Source organism: Anas platyrhynchos, chromosome 30, assembly GCF_047663525.1.
Source record: "Anas platyrhynchos isolate ZD024472 breed Pekin duck chromosome 30, IASCAAS_PekinDuck_T2T, whole genome shotgun sequence".
Lineage (NCBI taxonomy): Eukaryota > Metazoa > Chordata > Aves > Anseriformes > Anatidae > Anas > Anas platyrhynchos.
Genome location: NC_092616.1, coordinates 2,206,447 through 2,226,758, shown reverse-complemented (window position 1 = coordinate 2,226,758; position 20,312 = coordinate 2,206,447). Strand labels below are relative to the sequence as shown.

General features: G+C 51.5%; 2 protein-coding genes across 2 annotated transcripts in view; both read left to right on the top strand.

Annotated features, from left to right (window-relative positions):
* LOC113841163 (uncharacterized) overlaps positions 1-17,731 on the top strand; it is a 249,639-nt gene extending 231,908 nt beyond the window's left edge. Inside the window, exons 10-11 of the mRNA XM_072029597.1 lie at positions 16,259-16,450; positions 16,539-17,731. Coding sequence (XP_071885698.1) covers positions 16,259-16,436 — 178 coding nt within the window. The 3' untranslated portion in view covers positions 16,437-16,450; positions 16,539-17,731. The remainder of the gene's footprint in view (positions 1-16,258; positions 16,451-16,538) is intronic.
* Positions 3,777-4,736, top strand: LOC139999947 (olfactory receptor 14C36-like). The gene has a single exon (XM_072029619.1). The coding sequence runs from the start codon at positions 3,777-3,779 to the stop codon at positions 4,734-4,736; it is 960 nt and encodes a 319-aa protein (XP_071885720.1).
* Positions 17,732-20,312: the final 2,581 nt, after the last annotated feature.

Sequence of the window (20,312 nt, the reverse complement as noted above, 5' to 3'; positions counted from 1 at the left end):
GCTCCAGTGACAATATCCTGGTGATGCAGTGCCCCCTCTGTGACATCAGCGTGTGACATTTGAAGGCCTGTGAAGTCAGAAGCAAGGACATGGCACAGCTCGAGAGAGATGAGAGATTTCCCTTTTTGTCCTGAGAAACAGCCATTTCCCTTCTGCCCAGTTCTTTTTGGGATGTGGAAGAGTACAGGGACATCTCCAAATGGTGGCAAAGGCCATGGAGCAAAGGCAGTGGAGCCCTGGAGATACCACTACTGCCCCCTTTTACCAACATGCTTCTGCTGTTGGGAGCCCTCCCACACTGGTTGGGTTTGAGGCTTGTCCTGGGGCCTGGATTTTTCAAAAGATGGGAGCAAAGGCACCTGGGATGGAACGGCCCCTCGGAGTCACTGAACTCTTCACTGCATGTAACTCACTTCTGAAAGAAGGATGGGTTTTACAGAGTGAATTGGAGTACATGCCAGGGCCTCAGCACCATCCCCCAGTCTGCCATGCAGGAGGCAGAGGTGATACATGAGTGAGGGGCAGATGTACCCTCAACATGTCATGATGAGAGAGAAGAGTAGGGCAGACAAAAAGGGGAGTGGGGAGAATGGTCTAGGATGGATGCCAGGCTCTCCTGTAGGCTGCCACAGCCTCCCCACGGTGCACAGCTTTGGGCCTTGAGAGGAGGTGGAGACCACAGAAGAGGCTGAGGTGGGGGGGCAGCCTGCCCCTTGCAGCTGGGCTGCCAGATCTGCCTGCAGGAGACCACTTGTGTCTTGGTGTCCACAATGGAGGAGGAAGCCATCCTGATTTAGGATCTAAACTCTCTCATTTCAGGAGACCTGTGGCATGCTGAAGGCAGGACTACAGCCCCTGACTGTACTGCACACAGATGTACCTGGTCCCGTGTCAGCTGGACCATGTCAAGTGGGCTGCAGGGAAACATAAGGCTGAGCCTGTGCAATGCTGGGTATAGGTCTGTCCCCTAAACCTCATCTCTTTCCATGTGCTGAAAAGCAGCTGGACTACATCATGCCTTGTGCAAGAGGAGTGTCAAGACACAGGTTTTCCTGTTTGCAAGTGCCAGATCCTGGTGAACATCACCTAGGTTGGCCCATCTGACACCTGTGCACAGAAGCTCTCTGCAAGAACCCACAGAAAACATGGGGAATGTTTGAACCCAGCAGTGTCCCTTTCCTGTGGTTGGCAGAGTGAATAAATTCCCTCACAGTGACATGGAGTCATTGAACTCAACTTACTCCAATGCTTTCCACAAGACTTTGCCCACTTCTTCAGCCTGGCTGCAGACATTTACCTCCTGCCATGCTGTCACCCTGACTGGCTTTTGTCCCTAAACCATAAGGGCTCCCCCAGTCTGCTGCCCAATACATAGAAGAGATCCATGCATCCAGACAGATTCTTCACGTGGAGCAACCTCTCGTTGATCATGCCCAATTGTCTCTTCTGAAGAATCTGCACCCATTCAGCATGATCACACTGTGCCCCTGACTGTCTCTCCTCTGACCTCACACGGGCTCCCCCAGCGTACTGCCAGTTCCATGGACAGGACAAAGGAAGGTGAATCTTATACAGATTTTATTAACTTTATTTTTCTTTTATGAGAGGTGATTTTGCTGCCAAGAATTGTGTGTGCCAAGTGAGGGAAGGAACCCCAGGGATCCCTTCAGGCTGTTTGCCAGCAGGTTCCCCTGCAGCCCCAGGGCCATGTGCAGGGAACCTGGTGGGGGGCAGAGCAAGGGAGGCCTTGGGCTGGGCCTCTGCTGCTGAGCTGGGCCGGGCTCCTGGGCCCAAGGGGAGCTCCTGGCAAGCGGGCAGCGCTGCACAGAGACAGCTCTGCCCAGAAGCAGCTCCTCTGCACAGCGCAGCAGGGCTGGGGGCTCTGACTGCAGGTGGCAGTGGGAGAGGAGAGAAAGGAGAAAGAAATTATGGGCTGAATGGAATATGTGTATGCTGAGAGCTCAGAAGAGGAGAGATCTTCTTAGCACATAACACGGTAAATCTCTTTCTGCAGTGCAATTCACAGGAGTATCATGGAGGGTTTTCCAATAGCCAGAACTTCCCACAGATCAGGCCAGATACACTTGTTTTTCCTTTAGTGTGGAGAAGCACAATCACCAGAGGAGGGGTTCCCTGCAGGGTCAATGTCCAAGTCCCAACGGCTCCCATTTTGCAGGCCATCTGCGGGCTGTGAAGCCGGGGGTGCAGGCAGGGGTGTCCAGGGCTGTGGTGCAGAGCAGGGTCCCTGCTGTGCCCCAGGGGCTGTGTGCCAGGGCAGGGCTTCTGCTGCCTGCCAGGCTCAGCACTCAGCCTGCCTGGGGAGCTGCCCAGGGCACTGCAGGGAGAAGCTGCGGGTGGAAGGAGCCCTTCCAGTAGGGCAGGGTCCTGCTGCTGGTGGGAGGCTGCTGCCTGGTGCAGCCTGCTCACAGCTCCACAGAATACTAAGAGAATTTCACTCTCATCTTTCCTTAGCCTCTCCTTTCAGTTTCTGTTTTAGGCTCAGTGGAAACAGAAATATATGATGTTATTTTCTAGAAAAGCCTGACAGTCCTAAGGCATCCTAAGGAGGTTACAAGTACCCCCAGTAAATCTTATCCAGAAATCTCCACCACCCCTTGCACAGTGTCAGCAGGGTCTGTGTGACCTGGCTCTAGGACGTGCCCCCAGTGAGCTGCCCCTGGGCAGAGCCCTGCTGCCAGGAGGTGTCTGCAGGGCAGAGCTGAGCACCCAGCGGGTGGGATGGGGGCTGTGAGCTGCAGGCAGAAGGCGTGGGGACAGAGACCCAGCTGCGGTTTGGGACAGCTGCAGACAACAGAGCCATGGGCAGGGAATGGCAGGACAGTGCTAGCAGAGTAGTCTGGTACCTCTCTGTCTGCCCTCTAGCTCATAGGATTCAGGACGTGACTCATAACCTCAGTAGCAGGACCTCACTCACAGCAGGCCCTTCTGAGTTCCTGTTGGTGCCTCGCCTTGCCTCCCCTGGCAGAAGCCCTGTGCTATTCCGCTCTCTTCTTAGACCTGCAGCTGCTGTTCTTGCTTTATGGCTCCCTGCAATTGGGGAGATGGGGCTTTCAGCTGCAGCTCATGCACTGACCCTCTGGGTCCCACCATGCAGATGTGTCCATAGCAGGAAGGTGCCCAGAGTTCCCCTTCTAACCTATGGGGCTCTCGGCATTGCAGTCTGTGGGGCATGGACAAAGCTGTATCACCTTCCAGGGACTTTCTGAGGCCACAATCATTGGGCAGCCCAATGTAGGTAACTCGACTGAGCCCTGGAGTTTGGCTGAGACCAGGGTAGATGGACAGACTGGCTATCCTCATTGCACTAAGGACATTAACTTTACCTTCCGGGACTCACAAAAGCTCACCTGGTATTTCTTACAACTGCCAGGGTTTTCTACCCTCTAAAAATGCTCCTGAGTGTGATGCAGATAGAACAAAGTAAATCACAAGTACATCAGTAAAGAGTGTTGAGAGTGGTAATGCTGTGAAGTCCAATACATCAGAGGTAGATTTAATCAGCGATCACTCCTGGTTTCTTTTCATGTAGAGCTGTAGGACAGGTCTGAATCCTCCAGCACACACAGCAGAGACCGCTGCTCCCAGGGGCACATTCCTCCAACACCAACCAGACCTCAGGCAAGGGAGCAAAAGAAACGCCTCAGAAAGGGGAAAGTCACTGTAGGGGTGTTTGGATGCGAAGAGAAATAGGTTTTCTCTCCTAATGATCACTATCTTTTCTTCCTTGGGTATTCCCCTTTGTCCAGGAGGATCAGATGTCCAACAGCAGCTCCATCACCGAGTTCCTCCTTCTGGCCTTCGCAGACACACGGGAGCTGCAGCTCCTGCACTTCGCGCTCTTCCTGGGCATCTACCTGGCTGCCCTCCTGGGCAACGGCCTCATCCTTACCGCCGTAGCTTGCGACCACCGCCTTCACACTCCAATGTACTTCTTCCTCCTCAACCTCGCCCTCCTCGACCTGGGCTGCATCTCCACCACTGTCCCCAAAGCCATGGCCAATTCCCTTCATGATACTAGGGCCATCTCCTATGCAGGATGTGCTGCACAGGTCTTTCTTTTTCCCTTTCTGATATCAGCAGAGTATTTTATTCTCACCATCATGTCCTACGATCGCTATGTTGCCATCTGCAAGCCCCTGCACTACGGGACCCTCCTGGGCAGCAGAGCTTGTGCCCAGATGGCAGCAGCTGCCTGGGGCAGTGGGGTTCTCTATGCTCTGCTGCTCACTGCCAATACATTTTCACTGCCATTGTGCAGAGGCAATGCTGTGGACCAGTTCTTCTGTGAGATCCCCCAGATCCTGAAGATCTCCTGCTCACGCTCCTACCTGAGGAGTTTTTGGGTGCTTGTGATTGGTGTCTGGTTAACGTCCGTGTGCTTTGTTTTCATTCTTTTTTCTTATGTGCAGATCTTCAGGGCTGTGCTGCGGATGCCTTCAGACCAGGGGCGACACAAAGCCTTTTCCACATGCCTCCCTCACCTGTTTGTGGTTTCCCTGTTTATCAGCACTGCCCTTTTTGCTTACCTGAAGCCCCCCTCTATCTCCTCTCCATCCCTGAACCTGGTGGTGACAGCTCTGTACTCAGTGATGCCTCCAACATTGAACCCCCTCATCTACAGCATGAGAAACAGGGAGCTCAAGTGGGCTATTAGGAAAGTGATTTCACGAATGTTTCTAAATAGAGACAAATTTCCCCTCTTTTTCCAGAATTGACTTAACTTGGTACCTCCCCTCAGGCCTGGTCCTTCTTTCATTGTCAATATTGTTATTGTTCTCTTTGGTATCATTTGATTTATTGTGCTCTTAGAGTAATATCTCTTTTTCACCCTACTTCTGCTGAGGATTGACACTTCTCTGTTTGCTCTTGAGGCTATACAAATATGTGTCCAACAGAAGGTCAGAGCTGACTCTTACCTTCAAAATAAAATGGGATCTCCACAGTGCACTGTCTGAAGGCTTGGATGTTTTTTCAAGGTTGTTACCAAGCTTTCCAGAAGCTTGTGTCACTTTCCACCACCTATCAGACGCTTTCCAGCATCTGTCAGTGGTCATGATCCTCCAAAGATGTCCTGGGTGAGTAGAGACTTGCTAATGTGATGCCCATCTTTAAGAAAGGTCATAAAGAAGGACTAGGGAACTGCAGGTCTGTCAGCCTGACCTCGGTGCCAGGAAAGGTGATGGGACAGGTCATCTTGAATGCAATTATGCAGCATATGCAGGACTACCAGAGGATCAGGCCCAGTCAGTATGGGTTCAAGAAAGGCAAGTTCTGCCTGACCAACCTCATCTCCTTCTATGACCAGTGACCTGCCTGGAGAATGAAGGAAAGCCTGATGACATAGTCTACCTAGACTTCAGCAAGGCCTTTGCCATGATCTCCCACAGTATTCTCCTGGAGAAGCTGGCAGCCCATGGCTTGGACAGGCACACACTTTGCTGGCTTAAAAACTGGCTGGGTGGCCGGGCCCAGACAGTAGTGGTGGCCAGACTGAAATCCAGCTGGTGACCAGCCACGAGTGGTGTTCCCCAGGGGTTGGTGTTGAGGCCCATCCTGTTTAACATTTTTATTGATGATTTGGATGAGGCAATTGAGTGCACCCCCAGTACGTTTGCAGATGACACCAAGGTGGAGGGAAGTGTCAATCTGCCAGTGGGTAGGAAGGCCCAGTAGAGGGACCTGGACAGGCTGGATTGATGGGCAGAGGGCTGTGGGATGAGGTTCACCATGGGTAAGTGCTACTTCCTCCTCTTTGGCCACAACAACCCCATGCAATTCTACAGGCTTGGGGAAGACTGGCTGGAAAGCTGTGCACAGGAAAGGGATCTGGGTGTGTGCTCAAAGCTTTCCTGAACATGAGCTGGCAGGTTGATAGCAAGCTGAATATGAGTCAGTAGTGTGCCCTGGCAGCCAGGAGGGCCAACCGTATCCTGGGGTGCATCAAGCACGGCATTGCTAGTCAGTTGATGGAGGTGAATATCCTGCTCTACCTTGCACTGTTGGGGCCTCACCTTGGGTACTGTGTGCAGTTCTGGGCACCACAGTACTGAAAGGATATGAAACTATTGGAGAGAGTCCAGTGAAGGACTACAAAAATGGTGAAGGGCCTAGAGGGGAGGCACAGCTGAGGTCACTTGGCCTGTTCAACCTGGAAAAGGAGAGGCTGAGGGGAGACCTCATCATGGTCTAGTCTCCCTCACGAGGGAGAGTGGAGCGGCAGGCACCCCTCTATTCTCTTTAGTGACCAGTGATAGGACCAGAGGGAATGGTGTCAAGCTGCGACAGGTGAGGTTCAGGCTGGATATCAGGAAGATAACTCTTCACTGAGAGGTAGTTACACACTGGAACAGGCTCCCCAGATACAGAGTCATGGCACCAAGCCTGTCAGAGTTTAAGAAGCAATTGGACTGTGCACTTAGTCACATGGTCTAAAATTTTGGGCAGACCTGTGTGGTGCCAGGAGCTTGACTCTATGATCCTTATGAGTCCTGTCCAACTTGGGATATACTATGATTCTATGATTTTTGCACCAACTCCCGCCTCCTTTCCTCAGACATCTGGCTACACACAGTTTTTTGTTGTTATTTTTGTGTGGATGTGTCTTTTTTTTTTTAATATTTACAAAAAAAGTATATTAAAAAGAAACTAACACCAACAAAAATAAAAGAAGCAACCAAACAAAAACCACAGTCCACAGCTGTGAGTCAACTCTAACTTGCCTCCAGTGAGGTGCACCATCCACCATTGATGACTGTACAAGAAATTTTTGACACAGAGAGATAGGAAATGGTAAAAGAGAAATACAGAGTTGGCTACAGGGATGATGAAAGGGACTACTGAAACGCAGGCAAGCTTAACCTCCCTGAAACCCCTAGAAGCAACTGGGTATATGAGAAGTATCTGAATGACCGAAGAGCAAGAGCAAGTGGAGGGGAACTCTGCAGAAGAGCGGAAAATGCACATGTCCACACACTCTGCTGGAAAGATGATTTCCAGCATGGTCTGTTTTGTAAGGCCAGGTTGAAATACCTCAAAGACTGAGATGAAGTGCAGTGCATAAGAGAAATTCTGGCAATGCAAGTACAGGGGAAGATATATATACATATCTGCATTACCTGCCTTTCTTGGTGGGAATATTCACATCTTTCTGTCTGTATAGTGAAAAATATTTGTGTAGCTACAGCTGTAACTACAGCTGTATGTGCAAGTAAAGGTAAATGTATATACAGAGTTACACGTATACACATAGATAACTGGGAGAGAGACGGGCAAGTGTCTGGGATTCTAGGAGTTTACATCACCTGAACTATCAGGAAACCAACCCAGCAGTGCTGGGAGCTGGGGAGAGGGGAGATGTGGAGGAAGGTCGCAGTGACACGGCTGGGAGGTGGGTTGTGATGCCATTCCTACTGCAGTGACCTGACTGCCTGGTGGCAGGCAGGCAGACACGGCAATGTCATTGAGTGCATCACAAACCCCATGGGACACAGGGGGCAGCTCAGGCAGGGGACAGCTCTGTCCACCATGGCTGGGCTGCTGCTGCTGAGGTCACTTCCTCACAACAGTGCAATGGGCCAGGAGCAGGCAGGCCTCAGGAGGCCATCAAGAGCAGCAGCTGTGGAAGCTGCAGGCAGATGTCTGGGCCCTGGGGAGGGCTGCCCTGCAGTGATGCCAGCTGGACATGGGGTGGGAGCCTGTGGGAAAAGGCACAAGAAAGTGCTGGGTGTGACAAAGCACAGCACGAGAAAGGAGCAGATTACAGGCAGGGCTGTGAGGGACAGCAACATCTCACGTGCCCTTGGTGGGCAGAGATTTGAGCGATGGGCAAATGGCACAGAGAGATAGAGGGGAGCAGTGGAGACCAGAGGTCTGGTCCTTGCTCTAGAGACTCCAGATACCCTGTACCTGATCGCATCTCTCTGTCCTGCCTTCTTCCAGTTGCAGTTGGTCTGGGTGTGCTCAGTTGTACACACCTGTGTGTGCACATCCATGTGTGTTTAAAAGATTGCGTCTTTGTGTACACATGGCTGGGTATTCTTGCAGACACCAAGTCTAGGTGAGCTTTGCCTTTCCTAAAAGCATATGTCCACCACAAAGGTAAGATATCTAAGTTTCTTTTTTGGAGCCTGTCCTTGCTGTCACCCCCTGGCAGATCCTTCATGGCCCCTCTCAGTGCCCTATCCCTGCAGCAGCCCAGCCCCACTGCCCCACACATGGTCCCACAGCCGTGCTGCCAAAGCAACGCACATGGCAATGCACATTCAGGGTTGGGTCAAGCTCCTGCTATTACGATTCCAATGGCACACTTGGGGTCCCCTCCTGCCATGGCCCTACTGCATTTGCATCCTCCTCCAGCCCCCAGCTGTGGGAGTGTGGCCATGTTTATCTCTTAACTTATGCTTCATAAATGATTTCATACCTAACTTATAGAACACTATTTTTTTAATTCAAGCTCATAAATAAAGTGGGCTAAAATCCTGCTAAATAGCTGATACAAATATTGCTAGGAAGATGTGGATCAAGTTTTCACTTCCAGGCGAATGCAACTTAACTTCTGTATTAACTTTGCTGATGTTTCTGGGATTCCCATAATAAACTATAGCTGGTATGATACCATATTTAAAGTATGCCAGAAACCTGAATTTGAGGTACAAAGCAAGTTCCCAGTATATGAAAAAAAAGTCACTTGCACTGTTTTATCCCCATAAAGCTACAGTAGAATCCTCTAGTAGCCACGAGGTGGCTTTTGGTCTGTAAGGAAAATTGTTAGTGTAAATGACAATATTCATCGCTGTTGCAGTGTTTTAGTGTGGCTCACAGTCCATAAACATTTTTGTCCTTCATGTATCTTTAAATATATAGTTACTGTTTGTTGTTTTTTTTTTTTTACAAGGCTAAGTGCTGGGTCCTGCACCTGGGGCGCAATAACCCCAAGCACAGCTACAGGCTGGGAGATGAGTGGTTGGAGAGCTGCCTGGCGGAGAAGGACCTGGGAGCGATGGTGGACAGTCAGCTGAATATGAGCCAGCAGTGTGCTCAGGTGGCCAAGAAGGCCAACAGCATCCTGGCTTGCATAAGAAACACTGTGACCAGCAGGGCTAGGGAGGTGATCATCCCCCTGTACTCGGCTCTGGTGAGGCCGCACCTCGAGTACTGTGTTCAGTTTTGGGCCCCTCGCTACAAGAAGGACATCGAGGTGCTTGAGAGGGTCCAGAGAAGGGCGACGAAGCTGGTGAGGGGCCTTGAGAACAAGTCCTACGAGGAGCGGCTGAGGGAGCTGGGCTTGTTCAGCCTGGAGAAGAGGAGGCTCAGGGGCGACCTTATCGCTCTCTACAGACACCTTAAAGGAGGCTGTAGCGAGGTGGGGGTTGGTCTATTCTCCCACATGTCTGGTGACAGGACGAGGGGGAATGGGCTAAAGTTGTGCCAGGGGAGTTTTAGGTTGGATGTTAGGAAGAATTTCTTTACTGAAAGGGTTGTTAGACACTGGAACGGGCTGCCCAGGGAAGTGGTGGTGTCACCATCCCTGGAAGTCTTTAAAAGACATTTAGATGCAGAGCTTAGGGATGTAGTTTAGTGGGGACTGTTAGCATTAGGTCAGAGGTTGGACTCGATGATCTTGAGGTCTCTTCCAACCTAGAAATTCTGTGATTCTGTGATTCTGTAATCACACATCTCACAGCTCCCCAAGGAATGGTGATCAGGAGCTTACTGCTCCTTTTATGTTATCTCTGTCTTCATCCACCTTTTCCTGTGATGGCTCTACTTGGGAGGAGCATGCCTCGTCTTTTTCTTCCTCCTCCCCTGTATGAGTAGGAGCTTCTTTCCTAGCTAAACAAGCTGATTTTGTCTCTCCTGTTTCTTCTCATATGTATGTATGAGTGATAGAGGCACAGGTTGCTTCTCTGGCCCAGTCGCAGGGATTGGAGTTGTGTAGATTGCAACTCGTAAGCATAGGCCAAGCCCCAGCACACTGCAGTGATTTCTCCCTCTTTGGAATCGCCAGGGTGATGACACTCCTTTTTCAAGCATTCTGCCTTTTTATTTATTTATTTATTTATTTTATTTTTTTATTTTTATGATTCTGCACTTCTTCAGGGGTGAAGTTAGAAAGCATTGGAGGTGCCCACAGTTCTAGGTGCCTGCCCAAATCCTCCCACACACCCTGCCCCTCATAATTATCCTGCCTCAGGGAAGATCATTGTGTGGCATTCTGAAATAGTTTACTCTAACCTTAAACAAAACCTGAAACACATTCAGGACACATAACAATACGTACAGGCTGGTTTGAACATTCCAAGGATTCCAAGTTTTGAAGAGCTATTGTAACTAGCTGTGGGGAGAAGAAGTGTCCCCTCTCATCCCTTCCATAGATTGGCTCCCTGGGGAGAAAAGTGAAGACTGTTAATTATAAATAGTTTCTGAGAGAACCTTCCTCGAGCATGGAGGTGACAGCAATGCTGAGTACAACTACCAGATTTGTCTCATGACCAGTAATTTTATCACAACATAAGGTAGTGTTAGGCCATAGAGTAAACTAATAACCATAAACCAGCTCCCACAAAGGATAAACAGCACAACAGGGAACACACACAATATGTAATGTGCTACGCAACACAGTTCTGAGACCAAACACAACTACTACACCAACAAAAAATGAACATTGTGGTCAGCAACTATGAAGCTGATCTATTGCTTCTAACAACTTTATTTTAACATGATCCAGTCATATCTGTCATTATCTGAGCCCTTTATGGTCCCACGCAGGATTCATTTGGGAAGGAGGGCATCCCACAGGAGGGACCCAGAGAGGGCAGAGATTGACCATCAAGGAGCAGTGGAAACAGTGTCATGGACTGACAGCAATTCCCAATTCTCCTGTTCCACCTAGGAGAAGGAGTTACAGGAGGCTGGATGGGGGGAATGGTGTTTTTAGTTTGCTTGTAGTTCCTCAAGGTTGTAGTGCACCAGTGATAGGCAATAAAATATATTAATCTGCCTATGCTAAGTCTGTCTTGCCTGTGATGATAATTGGTACCCATGAGGATATTTGGTGGGTGACCTCCTGTTCTATCTCAAGCCTTGAGCTCTTTTCATCATATTTTTTCCCCCTTTTCCTTGTAGGTGGGGAAGTAAAAGAGCGGTGGCCATGGAGTTCACCTGTGTACCTGTGTAAACCCACCACAGTAGGGAGATTGGAAGGGTCCAGCACCAGGGCTGTGGCCATCCAGGGATGGCATCTCAGCACCCAGAACACGCTCTGGCAGCCTGGTGGCACAAGAGGGGCTGGTTCCCCTGAAGGAGATCAGTACAAGGGGAAGGCTTGATTTCCAACACAGGCATTTTTGGCACATTCCTGAGAGGCCTGTGGGAACTGGAGGACACACCAGTATCTGGGACACCGGTCGTCTTTCCTCCCAGAGACAGATCCCAAAGAGACACCAGCTCCCAGGGAAACCTGGCCCTGGACTGTCCCCATCACAAGGAGGCTGAGCCATGCCCAGAGGAGCCCTGGGGCTTAGGGCACCCCTAGCATCAGGACCCAGGAATCCTGGCTACCGCATACTCCCCTGAGCCCAGAGGGACACTCAGGCAAGGCTCTTGCAGCAGCCACCAGCCATTTCCAGCCCCCTGCAAAGCTTTGGACAGCTGCCAGCCCCTGTGACACATCTTGGGAAGGGACTCCTGACACCCTTACCCTTGGGGGAGAGGTGTAGGAGCACTGGGAACAGGGAAACCATATCAGAGGTGATGGTCACCCTCCAGCAGCCCTCCATCTCGCTTGCTGCTGGCCCTCAGCTCAGGACAAGGGATGCCAGCCCTGGCTCCTCAACCACAGCTCCTCTGCAAGGTGCCCCTGCTCCTCCGCCCGTCAGCGAGGGTTGCCCAGTGCAAGCTTGCTGCCTGCTGACCCCACTCCTGGCCACACAAGGACAGCGCTGGGGAGCACCCAAGCAGTGCCCAGCAGGGACCAGGCCTTGCAGGGAAGTGCCGGCACTGCTGCTGCTCCAGAGACGATATCCTGGTGATGCAGTGCACCCCTGTGACATCAGCATGTGTCATTAGAAGGCCTGTGAGGTCAGCAGCATGGAGACAGCACAGCTCAGGAGAGACGAGAGATTTCCCTTCTTGTCCTGAGAAACAGTCATTTCATTTCTTCCCAGTTCTTTTCCACAGGATCCTGACAAATTTACCAGGAACATCTCCAAATGGTGACAAAGGCCATGGAATATAGGAAATGGAACAATGGAGAAGTCCCTGCTGTGTTCCTGCATCAACAGGCCTCTGCTCTTGGAAGCCCTTCCAGGAAGGTGTGGTTCGAGGCTTGTCCTGGGGCTGGGCTTTTTTCAAACGATGGGAGCGAAGGCGCCTGGGATGCAGCAGCTCCTCATTGTGCCTGAACTCGTCTTCACAGCATGTCGCTCACTTGGTGAAGTAGGATGTGTTATATGGAGGGAATTGCAGCACATTCCTGGGCCTTCCTCCCCTCATGTCCCACAAGGCTCTGTGCTCTGAGAAGGCCTCAGCACCCTCTCCCAGGACATCCCCGCTGCCATGCCACAGGCAGAGGTGGCACACGAGGGAATGGCAAACTTACCTTCAGCACCTCATGGTAAGGGAGAGGGGTAGTGCAGCACTGCAGATGAAGGGGAGAGTAGGGAGAACAGGTTGGGACAGCTGCAGTGCACTCCTTAATGCTGACACAGCTTCCTTGCAGTCAAGATTCAGCTCCTCCCGTCTGTGCCCCAGGCTGAGGGCATTGGGGCACATCTGGGCTGCAGCACCTCAGCTGTGGCACAAGGGCCAAACTCAAACTAGTCCCAGACCTTCTGCCCAAGACCCAAGACATGCAAAGGCTTTCCAGCAGGGCAGAGACCTGCTGCTGTGGATGGCCGATGGCCATAGGAGGATGAAATGAGGGACCCGAAGGAGGGCAAGCCCTGGTGTTCCCAAGGCCAGAAGGAAACAGGCCTGGGCTGTGCCGCCCTGAGAGCAGAGGGCCTTTGTGGTGTTGGTGCAGCCCTGAGGGCCAGTGCTGGAGATGAGGCCGATCTCCAGGCAGGGGAAGGGGCTGCTGAAAATGTCCTTGGTATGGGCAACCTGTGATTCAGGGACACAGACAAAAAATCATTGGGTTGTGTCTGGATGGTACAATCAAAGAGGTGAATGAAGGATGGAGGTGATAAGCAGCAGAAATGTTTGCGAGCTGAACAACACAAGTGGAAACTCTTGTGTGATGTGCCTCATATCCATGCGTTGCCTGCCTCTACCGAATAGAGGTGGGACAGACCTTGGCTCTCTGAGAAGCAGTCACTTGCTCATAAGCACCACGTCTACCAGAGATGCCCTCAGGAGTGTCCATTAAGTACCAGTTGTGAATGGCCAGAGCTGTCCTGTGGGTCCTGTGCTGCCAGTGTCAGCTGCATGCTGTAGTGGTGTTGGGCAGCATTGGCATCTCAGGTAGAACTGCAGGCCTGCAATTGGCTTTAAATGGAGCAGCTGCCCCGAATTTCATTAGGTAATATAGGAATGTCCATGAGCCAAATGCTGTTACAGTCCCTGGAGATGGAGGGAAAACCAGATGGAGAAGAGGGAGAGAGAGACTCAGCTCTCCCTGTGGCACAGTTCTCCATTGGGTCAGGTGGATGCCTCTACAGGCTGCCCTGAGCCTACTGAGGAGGGACAGGTTTAGTTGTCCTAAATGGGTGCATTTGCTGTCATTTCAGCTGGCCAAAGGCATCCCCCACCAGCCTCCAAGGGGATATCCCCATGTGCTGCCCTGTCCCTCATAGTACCTCCATGAGAGTTTGCAGATGCCTGCACGTACCTCTGCCCCCTGACATGTCACCAGGTGTTTGCAGCCCCCTGATTTCCTCCATCTCCATTAATGATCCTGGAGATGAAAAAAGGAGCACACCTGCAGCTGCCCATGTGGTGCACACCTGAAGTGAGGGCAGGCGAATCCCAGTTCCTATGTGCCTTGGGCAGGCATGGGTGTGAGCTGAGTGCCCTCCTAGCCACAGGATTAAAATCCAGCATGAGATGTCTTAACGGACTCTGCTGCCTGACTTTTTGGAGAAATGATCCTGCTGTCAAGAAGTGTGTGTGCCCAGGGGAGGGAGGGAAGCCCAGGGATGCCTTCAGGCTGTTTCCCAGCAGGTTCCCCTGCAGCCCCAGGGCCATGTGCTGGGAGCCTAGTGGGGGGCAGAGCAAGGGAGGCCTTGGGCTGGGCCTCTGCTGCTGAGCTGGGCCGGGCTCCTGGGCCCAAGGGGAGCTCCTGGCAAGCGGGCAGTGCTGCAGAGAGACAGCTCTGCCCAGGAGCAGCTCCTCTGCACAGCGCAGCAGGCCTGGGGGCACTGCCTGCAGAGACACAGTGCTTAAAGGCAGGCAGAAGTGGCAGCATACCCAGAGCTCACTGGGGAAGAAGACTTCCCAGCCCTGCACCCGGTAAGTCTCTGGCTGGAGGGCAATGCAGCCGCAGTTCGTGGAGGCAGGAGAAGCTGGGGGTGCAGGCAGGGGTGTCCAGGGCTGTGGTGCAGAGCAGGGTCCCTGCTGTGGCCCAGGGGCTGTGTGCCGGGCCAGGGCCTCTGCCGCCTGCCAGGCTCAGCACTCAGCCTGCCCGGGGAGCTGCCCAGGGCGCTGCGGGGAGAAGCTGTGGGTGGAAGGAGCCCCCCCTGGCAGGGCAGGGTCCTGCTGCTGGTGGGAGGCTGCTACCTGGGGCAGCCTGCTCACAGCTCCACAGTGCAAGCAGGATGTATCCACGGGGACTTTGAAAGAGCAGGGATAAAGGTGAGAATTCCTGTTCACTCTTAGCTTTCCAGACTCTCTGCTTACGTTTTTCTCTTCTTTGCCTCAGTGAGAAGAGAAATAAAGTCTGCTGTTTCAGGATAGGGGCTTTTCCATCTAAGACTTCACAAGCAGCATTACAAGGACCACAGCAAGTCCCTTTCCTGCCTCTCAACCCCTAGAATGCTCCACCACCACTCACGCAGTGTCAGCAGGGTCTGCGTGACCTGGGCTCTAGGACGTGACCCCACCGAGCTGCCCCTGGGCAGAGCCCTGCTGCCAGGAGGTGTCTGCAGGGCAGAGCTGAGCACCCAGCGGGTGGGATGGGGGCTGTGAGCTGCAGGCAGGAGGCGTGGGGACAGAGACCCAGCTGCAGGCAGGGAAAGCTGCAGGCAGTAGAGCCATGGGCAGGGAGTGAGAAGGAGCTGCTCCCAGCAGCAAGATGGGAGGGTGGATTTGGGCACTTGCCCTGCCAACACCTTCTTCATACAAACTGCTTAGTTTCTTTTCTCATCTAATAATAATATCATGAGATTCTTTTGACTAACTAGTCTTTTGGGTATGAGAATTTGTGTGCGGCTCAAAAACTGGTGATGATGTTCCTATCACTCAGATATGCTATGAATAAAAGGCATCCATGTTCCCTCCTAACTGTTGAGTCTCGGGAAAATGCTGTGTGTGGAGAAGGAGCTGACTCGCCCTTCAGGACACCACATCTAAGGAAATTTGACTCTTTACATGGGGCTTCTGCTGGGCTGCATATATCCTTGCAGAAGGCTCAGCTCTGCCCTAGCAACCCTGTGTTATCTAGCAGCCCCATGGAGAAGACATGTCAGTCCTAAGGCTGTAGAAATGTTGCTGAATGGTTGTATATGGGCAGCTGCTATGACCCTTCTGTGTCCGTGGTGAAAGGCAGAGAGCTAAGATCCTCCTCAGATATGATGATATGGGTGAGGGGTTAAGAGGTCTGCTCTTTGAAAATGGATTCCTGTGCTCTCAGCAGCATTAAGGCTCTATTCAGGGGAACACCTGAGTGTGACCTTTGCCTTTTGGGACCTCCAAGATTTCCATGGGTGGGCAGGACAAACACCAATGATATATACCTAAAAGGAACCTCTTAGATGAGGTGCAGAAACTTTAAAAAACACACTGGAGTCTGGATGGTGGGTTTTCACAAGAACAGAGAAAATAGTTTGATATCTCATCTGTATTTAATCCAAGAACAGCCCATGTTCTCATTTACCTAACTGTGGAGGGCAGGACTGCCTCCTCGAGAGCCCTTCTCATCCCAGTGGCGCCATCAACCAGCACCGACCACAGCTCATGAAAGGGACCTGCAAAGGTGTTCCTGAAAGGGGAGAGGCAGTCTGGGAGGTTTGTACAAGAAATGGAGTGGGTTTGATCACAGTGTTCTGTCCTAATGTTTTCCTGTTTTTTCCTCCTCATACAGCTCTCCATACCCAGATTACTTCGCTCACTCTGATCTCAAGGACAGAGTCATTGCCTCACAGGACCCACAAGATTTCACCTGGAGTGCAGCAGTAATGCCAAGGACTTCCAGAGTCCCCTGCTCCCAGCAGCACCCTCTGGCAGCACCAACTAGAACCAGCAAGGCATCTGCGATATAGATTTTCCTGAAAGGGTAGCAGCAGTTTTGAGGTGTAACAAGAATTAAAGTACATTTTGCTCACATGGTCTAGCCTAACATTTTGCTTTATTTTCCTCCTCAGACTGGTCCCCAGGCCCAGAAGAGTCAAATGTCCAACAGCAGCTCCAGCACTGAGTTCCTCCTCCTGCCATTTGCAGACACAAGGGAGCTGCAGCTCCTGCACTTCGCGCTCTTCCTGGGCATCTACCTGGCTGCCCTCCTGGGCAACGGCCTCATCCTCAACGCCGTAGCCTGTGACCACCGTCTTCACACCCCCATGTACTTCTTCCTCCTCAATCTTGCCCTCCTCGACCTGGGCTGCATCTCCACCACTGTCCCCAAAGCCATGGCCAATTCGCTCTGGGATACCAGGGCCATTTCCTATGCAGGATGTGCTGCACAGGTCTTTTTCTTCTTCTTTTTCTTTTCAGCAGAATATTATCTTCTCACTGTCATGTCCTATGACCGCTATGTTGCCATCTGCAAGCCCCTGCACTACGAGACCCTCCTGGGCAGCAGAGCTTGTGCCCAGATGGCAGCAGCTGCCTGGGGCAGTGGATTTCTCCATGCTGCGCTGCACACTGCTAATGTGTTTTCTCTGACACTTTGCCAAGGCAATGCTGTGGACCAGTTCTTCTGTGAAATCCCCGAGATCATCAAGCTCTCCTGCTCAAACTCCTACCTCAGGAAAGTTTGGATTATTATGGTTGGATTCTGTTTAGCGTCTGGGTGTTTTGTTTTCATTGTGCTGTCCTATGTGCAGATTTTCAGGGCTGTACTGAGGATGCCCTCTGAGCAGGGACAGTACAAAGCCTTTTCCACGTGTCTCCCTCACCTGGCAGTGGTCTCCCTGTTTCTCAGCATGACCATATTTGCCTACCTGAAGTCCCCCTCTATCTCACTGTCTCTGGACCTGGTGGTGGCAGTTCTGTACTCTGTTGTGCCACCAGCATTGAACCCCCTCATCTACAGCATGAGAAACAAGGAGCTTAAGAGTGCTGTTCAGAAAGTGTTTTCATGGATATTTCTGATTGGTGATAAATTTCCCCTGTATCTACACAAATGACTTCCCTTGCAGGCCTGCTCATTATTGAAATTGTTATCCTCAGTATCATTTGCATTTACTAATTTATTAGCAATATGTTTCTTTATTCATCGGCTATCTACTGAGGAATGAAACCGTTCTGTTTACTACTGAGGCTTTATAATATGTGTATAACAGCAGGCCAGAACAAACTCTGTGATAGGATCTGCCTAATAAAATTGTATCTCCCACTTCTTGAAGACGTGGTTCTTCTTTCAAAGCTGGTGCCAAGACCAGGGCTGAGCACCTGCTCCCTGAAAAGCCTGTTGCTCTATGGATAAGGGAAAGAAAAAGCTCATTTTGCGAGTTGTGAGAGACCAAGGGTAGGATTTAGGAGTAACCTGTTGGTGTCTGATGACAGCAGAAATGGTTAACAGTCACTGAGGTATATAGCCATGACTGTCCCACAAGTGTCAGGGCAGAGGACATCCTCCAGGAAATTAATGGGGAGCTGCCTGAAGAGCCTAGGTGTTCTCCCTGAGTATCATGTGTCTGGGGTGGTCAGTGACTGGAGCCCCACAAAGTGAGAGATCACTTCACCCAAGACGAAGTCACCATAGGGAGAATGCCAAATATAGATGTCCACGTGCACACAAGGACACTGCAATGCCTGGGGTATTCAGTGGGGGACCATCTGTCGTGGTTTAACCCGGCCGGCAGCTAAACACCACACAGCCGTTTGCTCACCCTCCCCCCTCTCTCTCTGGGATGGGGGAGAGAAACGGGAAAGTAAAGCCCATGAGTTGAGATAAAGACAGTTTAATAAGACAGGAAAATAATAATAATATCAATAATAATAACGATGATAGTAGTACTACTACTACTAATGTGTACAAACAAGTGATGCACAATGCAATTGCGCACCACCTGCTGACTGATGCCCAGCCTAACCCTGAGCAGTCCGGCTCCCCTCCCCCAGCTAGCTACCCCTATATATTGTTTAGCATGACGTCAGATGGGATGGAATACCCCTTTGGCTAGTTTGGGTCACCTGTCCTGGGTCTGTCCCCTCCCAGCTCTTACTGCACCCCCAGCCTGCCCGTTGGCAGGACAGAGCAAAAGGCTGAGATGTCCTTGGCTTAGTATAAGCACTGCTCTGCAACAATTAAAGCATCGGGGTGTTATCAGCACTCTTCTCATCCTAAGCCAAAATATAGCATTCTACCAGCTACTAGGAAGAAAATTAATTCTGTCCTAACTGAAACCAGGACACCATCACACACAAGATGGGGAGTATGGAGAGGAATTGCTGTCATCTCTGAGGTATTACCATTGGGTGGATCTAGAAAGACAGCTTGAAACCTCTAGTGTCCTTGAAATGTTCCCTAGTCTTTCCGAGCACCTGCTACAACCATGGAACCCAGTGAGAGTGTTTGGCAGCAGTCCAGCTGGGTCTACTTCCCACCCTGTGCAGTGACGTCTGTTTGCTTCTGTCCTTCAGTTCCTATGGCCAGCATACATCCTTGAGACAGTTTCCCCCAAGCTGTATGTTGGTCCTTACCTCAAAAGTCACCACTGGACAAGGCTTCTCAGCTCATGTATACTTGAAGGACTGGAGTGAAGCTATGATCACAGAAAGAGCAACCCTTTGTCATGGTTCCGCTCGAGTGCGCAGATGAGCTCCACCACAGCCGCTCTCTCACTCCCCCTCCTCAAAGAGGAATGGGGAGAAAATACGATGAAAAGGGCTCTAAGGTTGAGATAAGGACAAGAAGATCATGCAGTAATTATTGTAACAGGAAAAACAGACTCGGCATAGGGAGATAGTAAAATTTATTTAAGACTTATTGCTTATTACTAACAAGCTAGAGAAGTGAGAAATAAAGAAAAGAAACCAAAAGCACCTTTCCCCCCATCCACCCTCTTCCACCTCCTCTCCCCGAGTGGCACAGGGGAACGGGGGAATGGGGGTTATGGTCAGTCTACAGCACTTCTTCTCTGCCGCTCCTTCTTGGTCACTCTCGTCCCCTGTGCTGTGGGGTCCCACCCACGGGATACAGTCCTTGATGAACTGATCCAGTGTGGGCTTCCCACAGGCAGCAGCTCTTCCACAACTGCTCCAGATATGGGTCCGTACCACAGGGTCCATCCCTCAGGAGAAAACTGCTCCAACCTGGCTCCCCCACGGGCAGCAGCTCCTGCCGGGTCACCTGCTCCTGCGTGGTCTCCTCTCCACGGGCTACAGGTCCGGCCCAGAATCTGCTCTGGCAGGGGTCTTCCAAAGGCAGCAGCCTCTGTCGGTGCAGGGCCCCCTACTCCACTGTGGTCTCCTCCACGGGCTGCAGCGTGGAACCCTGCTCCACCGTGGTACTCCATGGGCTGCAGGGGGACATTCTGCTTCACCATGGTCCTCACCACAGGCCACAGGGGACTTCTGCTCTGGTGCCTGGAGCACCTCTCCCCGTCCTTCTGCACTGACCTTGGCCCCTGCAAGGCCGTTCTTCACTTCTCTCACTCTCCCAGCTGCTGTGTGGCGCAGCGTTTTTTTTTTTCCCTGTCTTATATATGTTCTCACAGATGTGCAAAACAACATCACTTATTGGCTCGGCTCTGGTCAGCAGTGGGGCCCTTACCAAACATGGGGCAGCTTCCAGATCCTTCTCACAGAAACCACCCCTATGGCCCCCTGCTACCAAAACCTTGCCACATAAACCCACTACACCAGGGTGAAGAGCTGCCTGAGCTGCCCCTTGTGTCCCGTGGGGTTTGTGATGCACTCAATGACATCGCCATGTCTGCCTGCCTGCCACCGGGCAGTCAGGTCACTGCAGT

What these genes read in the sequence shown, in the direction of transcription:
- LOC139999947 (XM_072029619.1), top strand. Translation starts at nt 3,777, where the DNA reads ATGTCCAACAGCAGCTCCATCACCGAGTTCCTCCTTCTGGCCTTCGCA.